Source organism: Psammomys obesus, unplaced genomic scaffold (genome assembly GCF_907164565.1).
Source record: "Psammomys obesus unplaced genomic scaffold, mPsaObe1.curated_primary_1811, whole genome shotgun sequence".
Classification (NCBI taxonomy): domain Eukaryota; kingdom Metazoa; phylum Chordata; class Mammalia; order Rodentia; family Muridae; genus Psammomys; species Psammomys obesus.
Genome location: NW_026592732.1, coordinates 2,658,466 through 2,674,826, shown reverse-complemented (window position 1 = coordinate 2,674,826; position 16,361 = coordinate 2,658,466). Strand labels below are relative to the sequence as shown.

Genomic DNA, 16,361 nt, shown 5'->3' with positions numbered 1-16,361 from the left:
ACTTTGATACCCAAAACCCACATAAAAAGTTGACCATAATGTTTGTAATCCCACTGGAAAGGCATGGCAAGCAGGTACTTGGGACATACTGGCCAGCCAAATCAGCCTGCCAGGTCAATGAGAGAACCTGACTCAAAAAACATGGTGGATAGAACCGGAACAAAGACACCCAAAGCTGACTTCTGACTCACGATCATGTTCATGAATTCACAACCATACATACACACACCATACTCTCTATACTGTGAGATATTTTCCAAGTGTGAAAATCGTTCATTTTTTTTTTCATTTTTGCACATTCTTTATCAAGAAACAAATGCAGAAATGAGTCTCGGTGCGTGTTAGTGAGTTATCAAACAACAAAGAACACTAGCTAGCGCTCTTCTATCCTTCCAAATATGTCTTTTGGAAACAGTTGAGTTCGAGTGTCTATTTTTTTAACATATAAAAATCTTTTGGGGGAGTTGTTGGGATAGCTCAGCAGTGTAAAGTGCTTGCTGCAAAAGCCGCAAAGCTGAGTTTGATATCCAGAACCCATGGCAGAAGACAATTGACTTCCAAAGCTGTCATCTGGCCTCCACACATGCAGACTGGCACTACACCCCTGAATACACACACACACACACACACACACACACACACACACACACACACTCACACAGTAATAGTAATAACAATTAACTAAAATTTAAACTTAAAATCCAAAAAAGACTTAAGTAAGGGAAATAAAGCTAGAAGTAATTTATAAAAATAAATAAGCTTTTTGGCAAGAGTCATGTGGTTAGAATGAGTGACATTCAAAATGAAGCATGAAAGCTGAAATCGCTTCTCTTTAAAGCCCAGTGTGGTGTTCTATTTGTCGATTTTTTTTTTTTTTTTAGATTCAACCTCAAGCTGTGTGAGTCATCTGGAGCTTGAATATTGTTCAGTGGGCACCTGTTTGAAAAGTACAGAGCTTACCTTCTCTCCCTTGAATGTTCAAGAGCTGACTTGGTGTAAACTGAACTTTTTCTTTTTTTTTTATAAAATCCAATATTTATTATTGTCCTATTACAGCAACATAAGGAATAACCAAACAGATAACTAAATTTCTAAATCATAGCCTGAGAAAACATATTGATAATAAAAAAAAAAAAATTACCCACATTCTACAAACCTACCAGTCAAAATCAGTGTTTTTGACCAAACTAGGAAGGACTAAAAGATCATAAATGCTCAAGCTTAAGGGAAAATGAAGTTGAATAGTGAAAAGAAGCCACTTAGTACTGAAAAAGGGTAAAGGATTACTGTGCTAGACAGGAAGAATAAGCCACTGAGGTCAGTTAAATGCACCAAGTGCAGTCTACAGAGGAACAGGCTCCCATCAGATGGTGGGTTCTGTCTCCTGTATCGATGTAGCGCTCAAGGTTTATACAGCAGGCATGCACTTTATCAGTAATTTGAAAAAGTACTATTTCCTGTTCCTTATTAAACATTAAGACAGATTATTAACAAGTAAAATGTAGCTTTTTTTTTTTTTTAAGAGACACTAATTAGGTGGTAGAATAGTAATACATGCCAAAAGCAACTGTGGTCTTCAGGTCTGAGGAAGAACCCAAGAATTTAGAATTTCTTCAAACCCTCATCACTGAGATTAAGACGTCTTTGGAGAGTACCTGGCAGCCACTGAAACCTTCAGGCTACAGTGACAGAGAGACATGGCAGAGGCTGCAAGCAGCACCGTCTGCAGTGACAGCTTGCCCGGTAGCTAAGGAACACTGACCCGTACCTTAGGTTCCGCACCGAGCCAGGAGAGCTTTCCATTTCAGTAAACTGAACTTTTGAGGCATAAAAAAACAAAAACAAAAATACACACACACATATGTCGTAACTCCACTACAACTCAAATGTAGAGCTGTGAAGAGTTTTACAGAAGCAAAACTCAGGTCTGACCTGGTCCTCTTCAGCTTCATCATGACTGTCATAGAACATGGAACTTTTTTCAGCACCGTCTGTCTACCTTTAGTAATGTCAACAACAATATCCAGTGAAACATTACAGTGTAATAATCATCATGGAGAGCTGCACATGCTTTTTTAATCATCACCATAAGTGTCTGGCAGTTGGCTGCTTTTCTAAAGAGTTTTAAAACTTTTTCATTTCTAAAGGCTTAGGTTTCTGCCAGGCAAACTAAATAACGAATAATGGAATGACACTTAAAGACTCACATAACCTTGCTTCTATCTATATTAACATGCTGTTCCCTTCTTTCCTATATTTAATTTTATTTACATTTCCTCCAGAGATCAAAAATAGCAGTGTATGAAAAGATGTGGACCTACATGCGATCAGCAGAGCCGTCTGTGTTCACTAGGACTACAGCTGAGGGCGTGGCTCGAGTCCGAAAGTCCAAGGGCAAATTTGCCTTTCTCCTGGAATCCACGATGAATGAATACATTGAGCAGCGGAAGCCCTGTGACACGATGAAAGTGGGAGGAAACCTGGATTCCAAAGGCTACGGTGTAGCAACGCCCAAGGGTTCCTCATTAAGGTGGGTGGAATAGTATAACAATAGACCATGCATTGTTATAGTATTCCACCTTCCCTGATGTCCCTGAAAGAGTTCTTTTACTTTGTGTGTGAACATAGTATGTTTGTTAGTTTGTTTTCTTTTTCTCCATTTCATTCTTTTTGATCAACAATCAGGTAAAAAAAATTTTTTTCATTTCGATTCTAAAATTATTACATTTGACATTGATCTTTGAAGGCCATATAAAAACCAAAGTGGTTGAACACTAGCTCCTTGCAGTGGGCCTAAATCAGAGATGTTGTGTTTTTCTAGATCTCATCAGCTTTTTCTGTTGTTTTGCCCACCAAAATTGATGCTGCCTGCTGCCTTTGTGTCAATAGCGATTCTGCATTTAATCATTGTGTTTAACCCTTGCCCCTGGTTACCGGGCTCTGAGTAAGAACAAATCCACTTCTTCCAGAAGAGATTTTCTTTTTCCATCTCAGTGTTTCATTTAGTATGGCATCATTTTATTTCAGACCATGTTGAGGTTGTACTGTTGAAAATCCCATCTACTTCTAAAAAAACAGACCTAGAGCAAAGACTAGATGCTGGCTTTATGGAGCTTACTTAGGTCACATTCCCATATATTTTAAAGGGAGTGTGTTGTAAGTAAGATCTGTAAAGTTAGATCAAATATGACTCACAAATATTTGTAGATAGACTCTGCCAAGTGGCTCACAAGAAAAACATTTCCTGGGTTAAAAAGGAGCCTTTCACTGTTGCGGAAATACTGGGCACATCTGCCCTTTGTATCCTTTTGGTTCTCAACATAGAAAATTCATGTTTACACCCAGGAGGCAGAATTTCCTATTTCCTTTAAGTAATAAAGGCTGCTTTGAACCTACTGGGGCTAGAGCAAGTCATAACTGACAGATCACTCTGGTCACAGAGCTGCTTAGGAGAGAAGCACAAAGCACAGATTCAAGAGGAAATCACAGTCCTTGCTTAAGGGCTTAACCAAGAACCTGGTCTTGAGAAGTGATGTCTCTGGTAAGCCATTGAAAACCGAAGGTAATGAGAATTGTACTATTGCCCAGCCACAACGAAAGCAACATCAGTGTTCTGTAGTTGTTTTCATTGGCAATGTACTTGAGTGTGTTGGGTTGGGCAAGGCTTGAGATATCTATTTGAGAAAAAAGTACGGGTACTGGGAGGAGCTGTGTTAACTCAGTGATGTGGGGGGAGGGTATCCTGTGAATGGGAAACTTTCCAAAGGAAATAGTTACCAAAAGTAGTCAGTAAAAATAAATTTGAGTAAGATTCTGGCAGCTCTGATCTCTGGTTTACTTGAACAAACATCCCACATAAGCCTAGAAACATAATCAGGGAAAGCATCACACTAATAAATTACCCATGGTGGAAAACCTAATTTAAAAGATTTTCATCCATTTAGAAACTTAAAGTGCCACCAGGATGTTTAGACTTTGTTGACATATCTTGTATGATGTGTTATAAAAAGTATGTACTTTCCATTCAGGTATCAGATAAACTTCTGTAGAGGTAGCAGTACAAGAACACTTGAGTGTAAAGAACTTATAAGAAATAGAAGAGGTAAGAGCAACTGCAGTCGGTATATAGATCTGTGGTCAGGCTATTGATTACATTCACTGGCTGTCCCCTCTTAATTAATTCTCAGTGGATATAGCTGCCTTGTCCTCTGTCTTGTGTCTTCTGATAAAGTCAAGCTTCGGGAACTGAATTTGGCCCTAAGATACGGGTGCGTCTGCCTCCCATTGATGGCTAGAGAGTTTCCTCTTAAATGTGCCACTTTGTCAAATCGACACTACAGGCATTGTTTGGGGCAATGCTGAAGGGCTTCATCTGTCTAGAACTGTATAATAATGAGTGATTGGCTTCCCCCTCTTTTCCTGCCCTTGCCTAGATCTTGTTAATGAGGCAATTGTTAAGCTCAGCTTCCTGGATGGGGGAGTTTGTTTATGCATTTTGTTTTCTGTATGCCACAGTTTCCTGAACCAGCTGGCCCCTGCAGGCCAAAACCACAGCCATTTTGTCCATGTCTTTGAGAGCACTGGAAAGATACTGAAAGCTAAAAGCATTCACCTTTCCCTCTATCTCCACTCCCACATCCCCAGCCATGTATTCAAGAGAGGTTTATTAAACTGAATATCTTAATCTACTTCCTTAGAAGACTTCTATTTCAAGAGACAAACCAATACAGTGTTAAACTATTAAACATTTTCACATACATTATTTAATTTGTAGAAACAAATTCATGTTAAAAGCATTTGTGAAAAGCAAAATCCAGAAGACACACCATCATTAGGTGTCCATGAAATATGTATTAGTCATTTAGCAGAAACTTGTCTGTTTTTCCATAGAAACCATATCTTTTAATCTAGTAATTCCTCTTCTTCTGGTAAGACACGTGAATGTCATTGTTATTAAATGTGCATTCCTCACAATTCTGATTCCCTAATCAATGGGAATCTTTAGAAAAAATAAAACAATAATCTTTCCTTCTGTGTAAGCATAACCAGATAAAGCTGGCAAGTGGCTGGCCATATTCTTTTCATATGGAGTTTTAAGCTTCCATATCTTACTATTTATTCAAATGCTACAGAATAAATGTCACAAAAAAAGAGGAATAGAGCGTCATATAGTCAGAGTAGACAGTCATGACTTTGTTCTTTACTGTAAACTTTAAAACAAATACAAGCAAGATCATTGCAAAGGGTACATCTGTGACTAGTCTAAAAAATGTCACCATAGGGGCTGGGGTATAATCTTAGCAGCTGAGAGCTTGAATTGCAAGCAGCAGCCCCTAGGTACAAACCCAGGTAATGAAAATAATCAGATCACCTGGTACAAGTGGCAGACAGTGATAAACAGACCTTACTGTTCAGAAAGATTTTATTTCAGAATATTGTATGCATACCAGATATGTATGCAAATCTTAAAACATTAAACTTTTTCAGTTACATAAGACTCTGAAACTATTGTTGTATTTTAACATAGATTTTCCAATTCTACAACAGGGCAAGATATAGTAATGTTTCATGCACATTCCTATTTAAGGTTCTCTGGATTCCATGGGGTCCTCCACATCCATTTTTCAGTACCTGGGCTATCCAAATTCACTATGAAAACTTTCCTCTGATTGGCAAATATATATTTCAGGAAGCATTATAATGAAATAGAAAGTTTAGATGAAAGATGCAGTTTATTTATTTTAACTTTAATATCAATACCATTAAATTTATCATGGTTCAGATACCTTTTACACCAATTGGCCATAATTATTTATACTGTAATAACATTATATATTTTATTTTGAAAATGCCATCAACTTTACTACATTCTCAATACTACTTTAATTACTATGCTATCAACTTTATCATGTGATAAATATATACCTGTTAAAAGTTGTTTAGGTTGATTTGGTTAATAGAAATCGTCAAACTATTATGTAGCTTTTAGGTGAGAATATTTATTTTAAAATACTCATATTATCCAGCATCTTCACATTGCACCAAGAAATAAACCAATGAGTCTCATATGCAGTTTTCGTCTGACCCTTACATCTTGGTCCAAATATCTGAAGACAAATTAAAATCCTATAGTTTCCAATGCTTTTATTAACCATAATAATTCCCACATAAAATTTATCTTCTCTGAAGATGTTTGTGGAACTTTGTCTAAAATAGATATTTTTTTTCAGACACCAAAGGAAAAAGAGGATATTTCAAAAGAGAATAACTCTGAGAGAACTTGCGTCAGTATGTGAATCTGGAAAAAATTAAAGCCTGGTTGGACTTTAAGATGCTCAGCTGCATGAGCTCATGGCAACAGAAGCCAGTCCTTAGAAAAGAGGTCTATCATGGTTCCTGTAGAATGGGCACTCAGAGCCTCCTAGCTGCAGCATAGCACAGTGAGGTTGGGGTTAGAGTACTAAGAAAGGGAAGTAGAAAACCCCATCTTTTTATTAGACTTTCTCTTTCAGTGTGTACAAGAGCCACTGGCCTCTTGGGATGTTTGGACCAAATTATATTTCTTCACATTCTTCCCAGGGCAGATTTGTGAAAAATAATATCCTAATTTGTATGTGAAAGATGTGCTATTCTATAGAGCCACTTCACAATGTAAAGTTAGGAAAACATACTTTATTATAAGCTCAGATGCATTTAAAAAGATTAGAGAAAGTTTTTTTTTTTTTTTCAAAATTTCATACACGTATACAATGTATTTTGATCAGATCCACTTTGTATTTCCCGCAGTTCCCTCTGGACCCTCCCAGCATGCATCCTTCCAAATTAATGTTCTCCTTTATATAAGTATGTCCCACTGAGTTCTGTCAGCGCTGACGCTATGAGCATAGGTGTGTGGCCATCTACTGCTCAAAAAAAATTATTCTTCCTCCTCCAGAAACTGCCAACTGCCAGGGTAGCCGCTGAGCTAAGAGTGGGGTTTCAAGAGCCCCTTCTCGTCATGTCAGAATTTTCATTGGCTTGAGCTTTAAGTACACAATTTTATATTAAGCATTCTAGGAAAAGATGCTTGTGCATATTCTCCTTAGTCCTTGTTGACATTTGAACAGACGCCCCCACAGAGTAGGCCATTGTGATCCCATTGTGTTTGGAATGGAATAAAGTTATCCGGCTAAGGATTAGATGAACAGAGCAAAAACTGGTTGTACCTTTCAGCAGTCACAGACACACAGAAGTAGGCAGGTCCCTCCAGTGCAGACGTACTTAAAGGCTCTCCAGGTTTCTGTAGTGACGCTGGTACTTACTATGAGTACCAACTGTTTTACATTCACAAACTAACATAGCACATGGTAAACACATCAATGTTACATGGGGAAAATGATGGCCCAGTAGGACCCATATACTCCTATTCCAGATGTTTTCCAGATGTTTGAGCACTGTAGAAACCATGGACGTTTCTACAACTATCAGAAACATAAAAGTTTTTAATTTAGCTTCTCTACAATTCAAAATGGCTAAAAATAATAGCTCCCTTGAAGAGGGAACAAAACCTCTTTTCTGGACAATACACCATGCATGACACATTTTTACTTTTCTTCTCATTTGATCCAAACCCTCTGAAACATAACTCTATAAATGGATACTGGCTTCCAACTGAGTTTTTTCCAGCTGATTTGTAAGTTTTTCACTCTGGGGACACATTGCATACACCTGAGTACTCAGTACAAAGTTGAAAGGCTGCTAAATTTAAAGTTTAGTTTGGTGGGTTTTTTTTTTTCATTTTTATCTGTACACTTATAAGTTATATTTTAGTGACTTTGGGGGGGGTATGGATTTTTGTGGTTATTTTAGTTTCTACTATCTCAAGAAAGATATAGTTAACAAAATGAAACTTCTGCAATAAAAGTTGCGGAGTCTAAGCTTTTGCAGCTTGATTCGATGAGAAAACATAGGCTAGACCCCAGCTCTGATATTCAAGGAAATTTCAAACTATTAGACTTTCAATTCATGCACTTGTCTCACAGAAAATAAAATCAGCCATGGTGATGCTTAACTATAATCCCAAAAATGGAAGGTGGAAACAGGAAAATCAAGAGTTCAAAGTCATCCTCAGAAAATAGGGAGTGTGAGGCCAGCCTGCGATATATGAGACCCTGACTCATAAAAAAAAAAAAACAATAATAATAACTAAAGATGAAATTTTTGAGCATTCAAAAGAGCAAAGTAGTGTGTGGTAGCGTCTATGAGTTTGAATCACTTCTTCCTATCAATGGAGACAAAAGCCAGATACGAGTTCTTTTTACAAATCTTCACAATGGGACTGGAGTGAAAATATTCCCTCAGAGGGTTTTAGAAAGCTAAAAACTAGAAAATAGCACAAGGTAGACACTCAAATAAGAAAGGAAAAGCCGGCTAGGCGAAGCACAGCTTCAAAAAGCAAATCTCCTAACATAAGGGTAGGTGAAGAAATACATGAAGCCAATACACTAGAAGGCAGACAAATGAACAGCAGATACCAGTGGGCCTGGGGCTGCTGCTTCTGCTTTTGTGTTGAACTGGCTTTGCTAATCTGGGCCAAATACATGGACAAGTTTCTCTCATTCAAGTCTCAGCTAAGGAACAAGCACCCTGAACCAGAAAACCTAGCCATCTGAAGCTTCCAGCTTCCTCCAGTGTACCTGGCCAGAGTGAATCAGAGTGTACACGCATAAAGAGACTGTGTCCCCAACAGAGGAAGGGACACTGTGACCGCATCTTGAAGAGGTAGTAATATCAGAGGCAAAAGTTAATGTGTGCCTAGGGTTAGTGTGTGAGAACATTGTACTCTTACACTTTCAAATGAACAAAACAGAGTTGAGTGAAACACAGTCATGTTTCCGTTTGTTCCTTTAATATTGAACTGAATTCGTACTCAGCATTCTCTAGACCAAGGTTTAACTTTCCAGTGTAAGATTTTGGTTGTTTTTTTTTTTTTTTTTTTTTTTTTTATTATTATTATTCTCTATAACACAGATTTTCACAGTGACTACGAATCAATTCCCAGCAACCACATGGTGGTTCACAACCATCTGTAGTGAGATCTGGTGCCCTCTTCTGGTTTGCAGGCACACATGCAGGCAGAATACTGTATACATAATGAGTAAATGTATCTTTATTTTAAAAAAACTCTTTGATGGAGAGGCTGTCAGGAAAATTTCCTACACATAGCAACTCAGTGCATATGGCTATGACTTCTCTAAATGAAAAACCCACTTGGCATTTACAATCATAAAACTATTTCAATAACAAGCCGCTCACCCGAGCTGGAAAGATGGCCCAGCACTTAAGCGCACTGGACCCTTTAGATCAGGCTGCTCGGGATCACATTTCTCGAATAGTGCTTACAAATCTGGAGGGAAAAAATAAGAGGAGCCATATAACCATACTGCGGTAGATTCCTGCCCCCTTATGGCTCTAGAACACTCTTACCTGAGAGAATAGAGACAGTTTAGGGAGAAACTGAAAAAGAGAAGGTAGAATAAAGCTCTTTACCTATGCAATAATTAGGAAGATAAAGAATATCGTGTCCGTGTGCCACATACCATTTAAAGCTTTGGAGGAATACACTGCAAAGTGAACTTTACTATAATATCCTAAGATGCCTTTAAGCAATGGTTTTCAACTTTCCTCATGCTGCCACCCTTTAATTTGGTTCTTCATGTTGTGGTGACCCCCAACCATAAAATTATTTTTGCTGCTACTTCATAACTGTCATTTTACTGCTGTTATCGATTGCAATGTGAATGTCTGTGTTTTCCAGTGGTCTTAGGTGATTCCTGTGACCACGCCATTTGGCACCCCCAAAAGGTCACAGCCCACAGATTGAGAACCACCGCCTTTAAGTTTACTATATTGTAAAAATGTAATCTATTCTTTGCGTAAAAACCTCCACCATGATGTTTTACTGTAGCTATATGCTGATGATAATCATCTACTTAGAAGATCATAGGTAAATACTGCTTTTCTGCACATGTGAAAACCTGCTTCACCATAGCATATGAGAGAGGGTCCACCCACCGCTCTAGATAGGAACAACTTCTTTTGTCTGGAAATAGCATCAGCCAACAGGACGAGTTTTATGCTTTCACATTTAAGAAAGGGAAGATAAAATAGTTTGGCTGTTACAGAACAGTACAGAAGATAGTAATTCTGATTTAGAATTATATTGTGCTTTAATTTACAATAAGAAAACTGAAGTTCGTTTACTTTAAAGCTTTCTCCTCACCCAAAATAGAATTATAGCTGTTGGTTTCAGAAGGAAGAAACAGAATCTGAGATGCCTTTGTTACAGACATATAATATCACGAGCATAGAAACACCTAACGAGAAAGCCACCTTTTCTTCCACACCTTCAGATGTGCCTTCTGAGAAACAAGCAATCTACTGATTAAAAGATTTTAATAAAAGATGAGTAGTCTAGCAAAATATTTGAACGCCATTCTTTTATGCTTTTTTATAATTGAACATCATTTCTTTTACATGGACAGATACCACAATTTCTGGGAATCTAAAATCTAGGAAGATATAAACAAAGAATGAAATTCACTTCCAAAACTTTTTGGTACCATTTCAACATAAGTCTTTCATGGCGCAAAACTCAACGAAAAAGGAAAATGAAAGCAAGAAGCCATCATTCACTTCAATCTTGTCTTTCAGTCTACCATAATGAGATCTTAGAGAAATTTGGCTTTAAAATCTGACTGGCCACACACAGTCATATAGCTATTATATAAAAAAAAAAGCTAAATTTAATTTAGGTTACATTTCTTTTTTATTCTTGACTACTCAACTGAATAAATTGGGAACAGATAAGTTTTTGTAAAGAAAATGTTAAAGTGAGACTTTTTCTTGAGTACTGTTTAGCAGCTAACAGGAATAAGAATTAAATTGGAGTTTCAACCAAATAAGCAAGACACTAACAGCTACTCACTTTTGAAGAACATTCCGACATACATGGCTTCCTCTCCTATGCTGCCTTACTGCACAGAGACAGGTTTAAAATGACCAAGAGGCCAACGTTCCCTAAGACTGATCAGGGTCCAGCACCAGCCCTCAGGCTTCTGTTTTTCTAGATATTTGCAGCTAGCACCTTCAAAAATTAAAAAAAAAAAAAAAGTGTTATAACCAGTCCCTCTTTTTCTTTTAATTGCTAGAATCATTAACATAAAAACAAAATCTTGTAATAAAGTTCCATAAAGGAACTTAATGCGGGTACCTGGAGAACTATGACGATACCTGCTTTATATTTGATGCCAGATCAGGAAAATGCAGCATGCAAGGGGAGCTGACCTTACACTGTCTCCTATTGCAGTTAGTTACATTCTATTAAATAATATAATCATGACAGTATTACATTGACCAAAGTAATCTGTTCATCTAATTTTCTGTTTAATCTGCTCACTTTAAAAAGGTGTTTAAATTGGGCTCATTTAAAACACTAAAAATCCTTGCCCAGTGCCTTCCTAAAATGAGATGCTCAGAGCAACAGCATGATGTTACTCTTTTCAAATGCACTCCTTCTAACTCTCATTTGTAGGAACAACACTGTAAATAAGGGTTAAGTGGCTCTCCCAGAGTCCCCAGACAAGGCTAGAGCTGTGTCTCCTGACTCCTTTCTCCAGTGCTCTTATGGGAAAAGATTAAAAAAAAAAAAAAAGATTTCTTTAATATAAACACAGTTTACTCTGAAAAATAGTAGATTTCTAAATTCTTCCCTTGTCTCAGTTTTGCCAACACGGAAAATGCCAAGGTATATGAAAAATATCCATACATGACGAGTTTGCACATAAATGTAAATTTAGATGGAAACTGGGATAAATTTCTATTTAGCTGAGGAATTGCACAGAGGTAGGTAACAAGTCCAGAAGAGACTTTGCCCTGGTTGAAGCTGGTTCTCACAAAGATGTAGATGTCGATTGAATTCTAATCTTCCATATCTGACTTGTTCAATCAAGAAAAGATACAAGAGATTCTCAGCCTCTTCCAAAATACCAAGTGGTGGGAACCAGCTCCATCCAAACGTGGCAGCTGGGAAGGAGCATGCCGTGGCGTCAGAACCAGCTAGACCTCTTTTGAGTTGTAAGACAGGGAGAAAGTCTCATGGGGACAGAGCCACAGATGGATTAGAAATGAAACAATCCACTTCTTTGGTTGTGGTCTGTTATGCTGCGAGATACAGAAGTGTTTTTAAAGGTATTTCTCAGATGGATATGCCAGTCTTACAAACTTGTGTGAACAGAGAGGGAAAAGAAATGCTGACTTCACACTTTGAATGAGGCACATATATAAGAAAATCCTCTGGGATACATAAAAGGTAGAATTAATGTGAAAGTGCAGGCAGGATTTGTTTCAGTATTATTGAGAACAAATCATATATATATATACAGATGTGATTAAAAAATAATTTTCCCCACATCATGTGAACTTTCAATATAAAATATTTGAGAAGAAGGTTTTAGGGACATTATAGTAACCTTAGCAATGTCAATAATGTTAATTTCCCTTTCATTTTCCTCTTTTTCTCAAGTAGCCACCACTTACCACCAGAATGTAGATGCTACAAAATCATTCTAGTTTTACCCTGCCCCAGCATTATATCTACAGCTGTTTTCTTTGGTTGATTCCTATTTTATTTTTAAACACAAAGATTTTAGTTAAAAACTAACAACCATGGATGAAATAGGTGTTTTGTAAGACAAAATGTACCCTTTTTAATTTGGAACATGGTTTACAATTTTTGGCTGTATTTGTTTCAAAAAAAAAAAAAAGTAGCATGATGATTTTATAATGTTTAGAGGGGAAAAGTGTTGTCAGGGCAGCCATTTTTAGTATATTTAGCAATGATAAAGAAGGACATTACATTGCAACTAGAAAATCTTTATTATACCATGTTTATGTCATGAAACTTTAAGGTCATTGACATTTATAGGGTGACACAAGCGCAAACCAGAGGGAGAAGATTTGCTGATGTAACACACAGTTTTCCATATTGTTTTTCCCTCCTGCACATCTTCATAACGGCCATTAGGGTAATGCAGACGATGTCCCTCATTTCGCTGTCTTGGTAACATCCCGGGACAAACCGAGGTTCCAGCATGCATCCATCTGCTCATCTGACGTCATCCTACTTGATGAAGTTTTTAAATAAGTTACCCAAAGTTAAATAACAATAGCACATGATCTTGTATGGGTTCAGGCTCATTCTTGGTCTCTACTCTTCTTCATGTCTCATGGAATTCAATCAATTGTCTGGTATTGATTTTATATGGGAGCCAATCAGCCACCCTCTCTGAAATTATGCCAAAGGATAACTACAAACTGACTTTAAAATCAGTTAACTAGGCAGTGCCCTCAGCAGAGATGATAATTCAAATATGAAAAAAGTCAGAGACTATATAATAAGTAAATAATGATTTTATAATCGCTGCCATAGATAAAGCCCATGTAGACGAATACATCCTCAGATACAACAACTGAGTATAGTTGATGTTATATCCATCCAAACACGTGGCTCTGTGGAAACACGTCTTCTAGCTAACGGGTGATAGAGGAGCTATTAGAGCCACTCCCACTGGATACACACACTCATGCTTCTTTCAATATGCTATCTATCTCTCCAATTCACCAGGAGTCCTAGTTAATCCCAGATACTCTAAAGAAGAACACTCCATCTAATAATGGCTATAGTGCCTTGAATTTGCTTGAACTAAAACCCAAGGCTTGTCGGTAAATGAAAGAAAAAGTGTTTTTTTTTTTAACCTCACCTGTGATTTGTTGTTTCTGATGAGACTTTTTCATAATCTCCCCATCTAATGTCTCCTTAACATGTTAGTTTAAATTTTATAATAATTATTACTTGTATTGGATCAGATTAAGTGCAGCTCCACACACACTGTCGCTCATAGCACTCTAATTTTATTCCCAAATGCAAGAAGACTACCAGGACACCCACTTCTCTGTGGGGTCTCTTGATGTGCCTTCCCCTATTACTCCTGGTGATCAGTTGCCCGAGCAGTGCTATCCCTTGAATTTTCCTGCTCTAAGCCAGCCTGAAATTCATTAGGGTTCTCTGACAAGACAGACTAATTCATCAAGAGCGATCTCACTTTGCTCTTACACTGCTGTTGTCCATTCCCTTTGGCTTAATACCTAAACTGAGTTTAACTGGATTCTGTGGAAGCCCCATCATATCAGACAGTTGGTAGTATCGTGTGAGACTTGAGGAAGGGGTTGGCCAGAACTGAACTTGACTTTAATACAAGACCATGTTCTATTATTGTTTAACTTTGGGTATTTCTCCCCTAGGAGGAGGACAGAGGAGAACTAACCAGCTCCAGGACCAAGGTAAGAGGGGAGTTTTCTTTCAAAAGAATGGGTTCCATCCATTTGAAGGAAACCCCTCCCCCACCTATTTGTTAATCCCTTTTTATTTATACATTTATATTTTTCAACCCACCAGCATTAGGAAACCAGCTTGCTACCTATGCATAATAGTTATTTCAACATCCACTTACAAATTTTGTAACAGGAAAAAAGGAAAACCTTTACAAAGTCATAACAGTTGTATGCTACTGCATTCATGTTTTCCATCCTCATTAAATATCAGAACCAGTGCTCCATTAAGATTTCAATTCTTTAGCTGTTCATTTTTCTGTATATGGAATACTCACAGTTATTATCACTCAAACCATAATGGGTAAGAAAAGACAAAAATATTAAGCTAAACTTCAAAATGTCTCTCACAAAATACATCGCTATCAAGCAAAATTTTAATGAATTTAAAAATTCATTATAAATTTGATGACGTCTAATTTTGAAATAAAATCTGGCTAAACTTTCAAACAGAAGTAATATAGACTAAGTACAATTTTTAATGCACTGTAGGGAAAATAATAGGAAAGGAAAATATTTTTTTGAGCACTATTTCTAGGTGCTGATTCACACTCCCCTCAGGCCTCTTGATGTTGATTTATTTCCATAGTATGTTCACTTTCCTTATTATGGTCTTTGAAGTCATCAGTATTCCCTGCCTTTGGTGTCTTGTTCACATTGTTTTTTTTCATGCAAGTATCCCCAATGGAAGATACAAAGTTGTTTTCTCACCTTCACATGCATGCTATGGCACACATGCCCCCAACACACATTCCGCACACACACGCATGTGCGCACACACACGCAATGATAATAAAAAAAGAAAGAAATAGAACTTGAGCTTTGCCATTTTTAATTGAATTAACAATAATGAATGAGTATTGGAACACGTTTGTATTGTGAATACTGTTGTCTCAAAGATGAGCAGTTAAGGGACCAGAAAGAAAATGGGTTAATCTATAACCCATTTTCATGTCATGCAGGCCTGATACCCAGAGTTCAGATTCTCAGAACCTGTGGAAAGAGCTAAATGCATAACCCCGGCTCTCCTATAGGGAAATGAGCAGCTGAGACAGCAGAGTCTCCTGAGGTTCATGGGCCAGCCAGCCTTGCTTACACCGGTATGGAGGAAGAGGTTCACCAACCAAGTTCCCTCTAGCCCCCACATCCGGCATTACTACAGACATGTATTCACGTGTGAAAATATACACAAACATCACACAGTGGCAAAAGATATTTTTTAAATAAAAAGGTAAGATAAGCAGACTACTATCTTTATGTAGAAAGGTGTGAACTTGGTACCTTTAAGAACTACAAAACAGAAATCCTCATGTTCTTTCTTTTTGGAGCCTACTGCATAGCCCTGAACACTGGAAGATCAGACACTCTCCTTTCTTTAGCTTATCCTTTGTGTCATAAACAGTAGTTTTATCACTCAAATCCTGATTTCTATTTTTACTATTCTCCTACCTAACCAAAAGCCAGTAAGAAAAATAAGAAAATGAGAAAAAAAATCTATTAACACAAATATTATTTTGTATAAAAAGCTCCAAATATTTGTCTACTGGTATGGAACCTAAGATCTCAAACCAGGAAGAAAAGTTGAAACTCTTCTCACCCAAAAATTCTGAAATATTTAAAACTGAAAGTGAGCTAAAGGTATTTAGAGAGCTAAATATTTGCACACAGTATATAGTGAAATCAATTTTAGCGCAAACTAAACATGTAGCTGGCATTTGGTCTCTACTGAGGATAGATATGGCATTTAGTTTCCCAAGCGCACTGAGTTAACTACTCCAATTAGTAAATTTAGTAACAGAAGTCTCTTTTAAATTAATTAATTTGTTTAATCTCTTTACAGCCTGATACTAGCCCCTTCATTCCTCCCCTCCCAGTCTCACTCTCACCCCACCCCCATCCCTGCCCTCCTTCTTCTTAGAGAAGGGAAGGGCCCC

The 16,361-nt window shown here is 37.4% G+C and overlaps 1 protein-coding gene across 5 annotated transcripts in view; it reads left to right on the top strand.

Moving 5' to 3' along the window:
- The window catches only part of Gria4 (glutamate ionotropic receptor AMPA type subunit 4), a 386,847-nt gene that overhangs the window by 330,258 nt on the left and 40,228 nt on the right, over nucleotides 1-16,361 (top strand). For 4 of the 5 annotated variants that reach the window (XM_055615436.1, XM_055615437.1, XM_055615439.1 and 1 more), the window contains exon 14: nucleotides 2,283-2,530. In XM_055615436.1, coding sequence (XP_055471411.1) covers nucleotides 2,283-2,530 — 248 coding nt within the window. Of the gene's footprint in view, nucleotides 1-2,282; nucleotides 2,531-14,340; nucleotides 14,381-16,361 lie in introns of those variants that run through there. The other variant, XM_055615440.1, reaches the window with a different exon arrangement.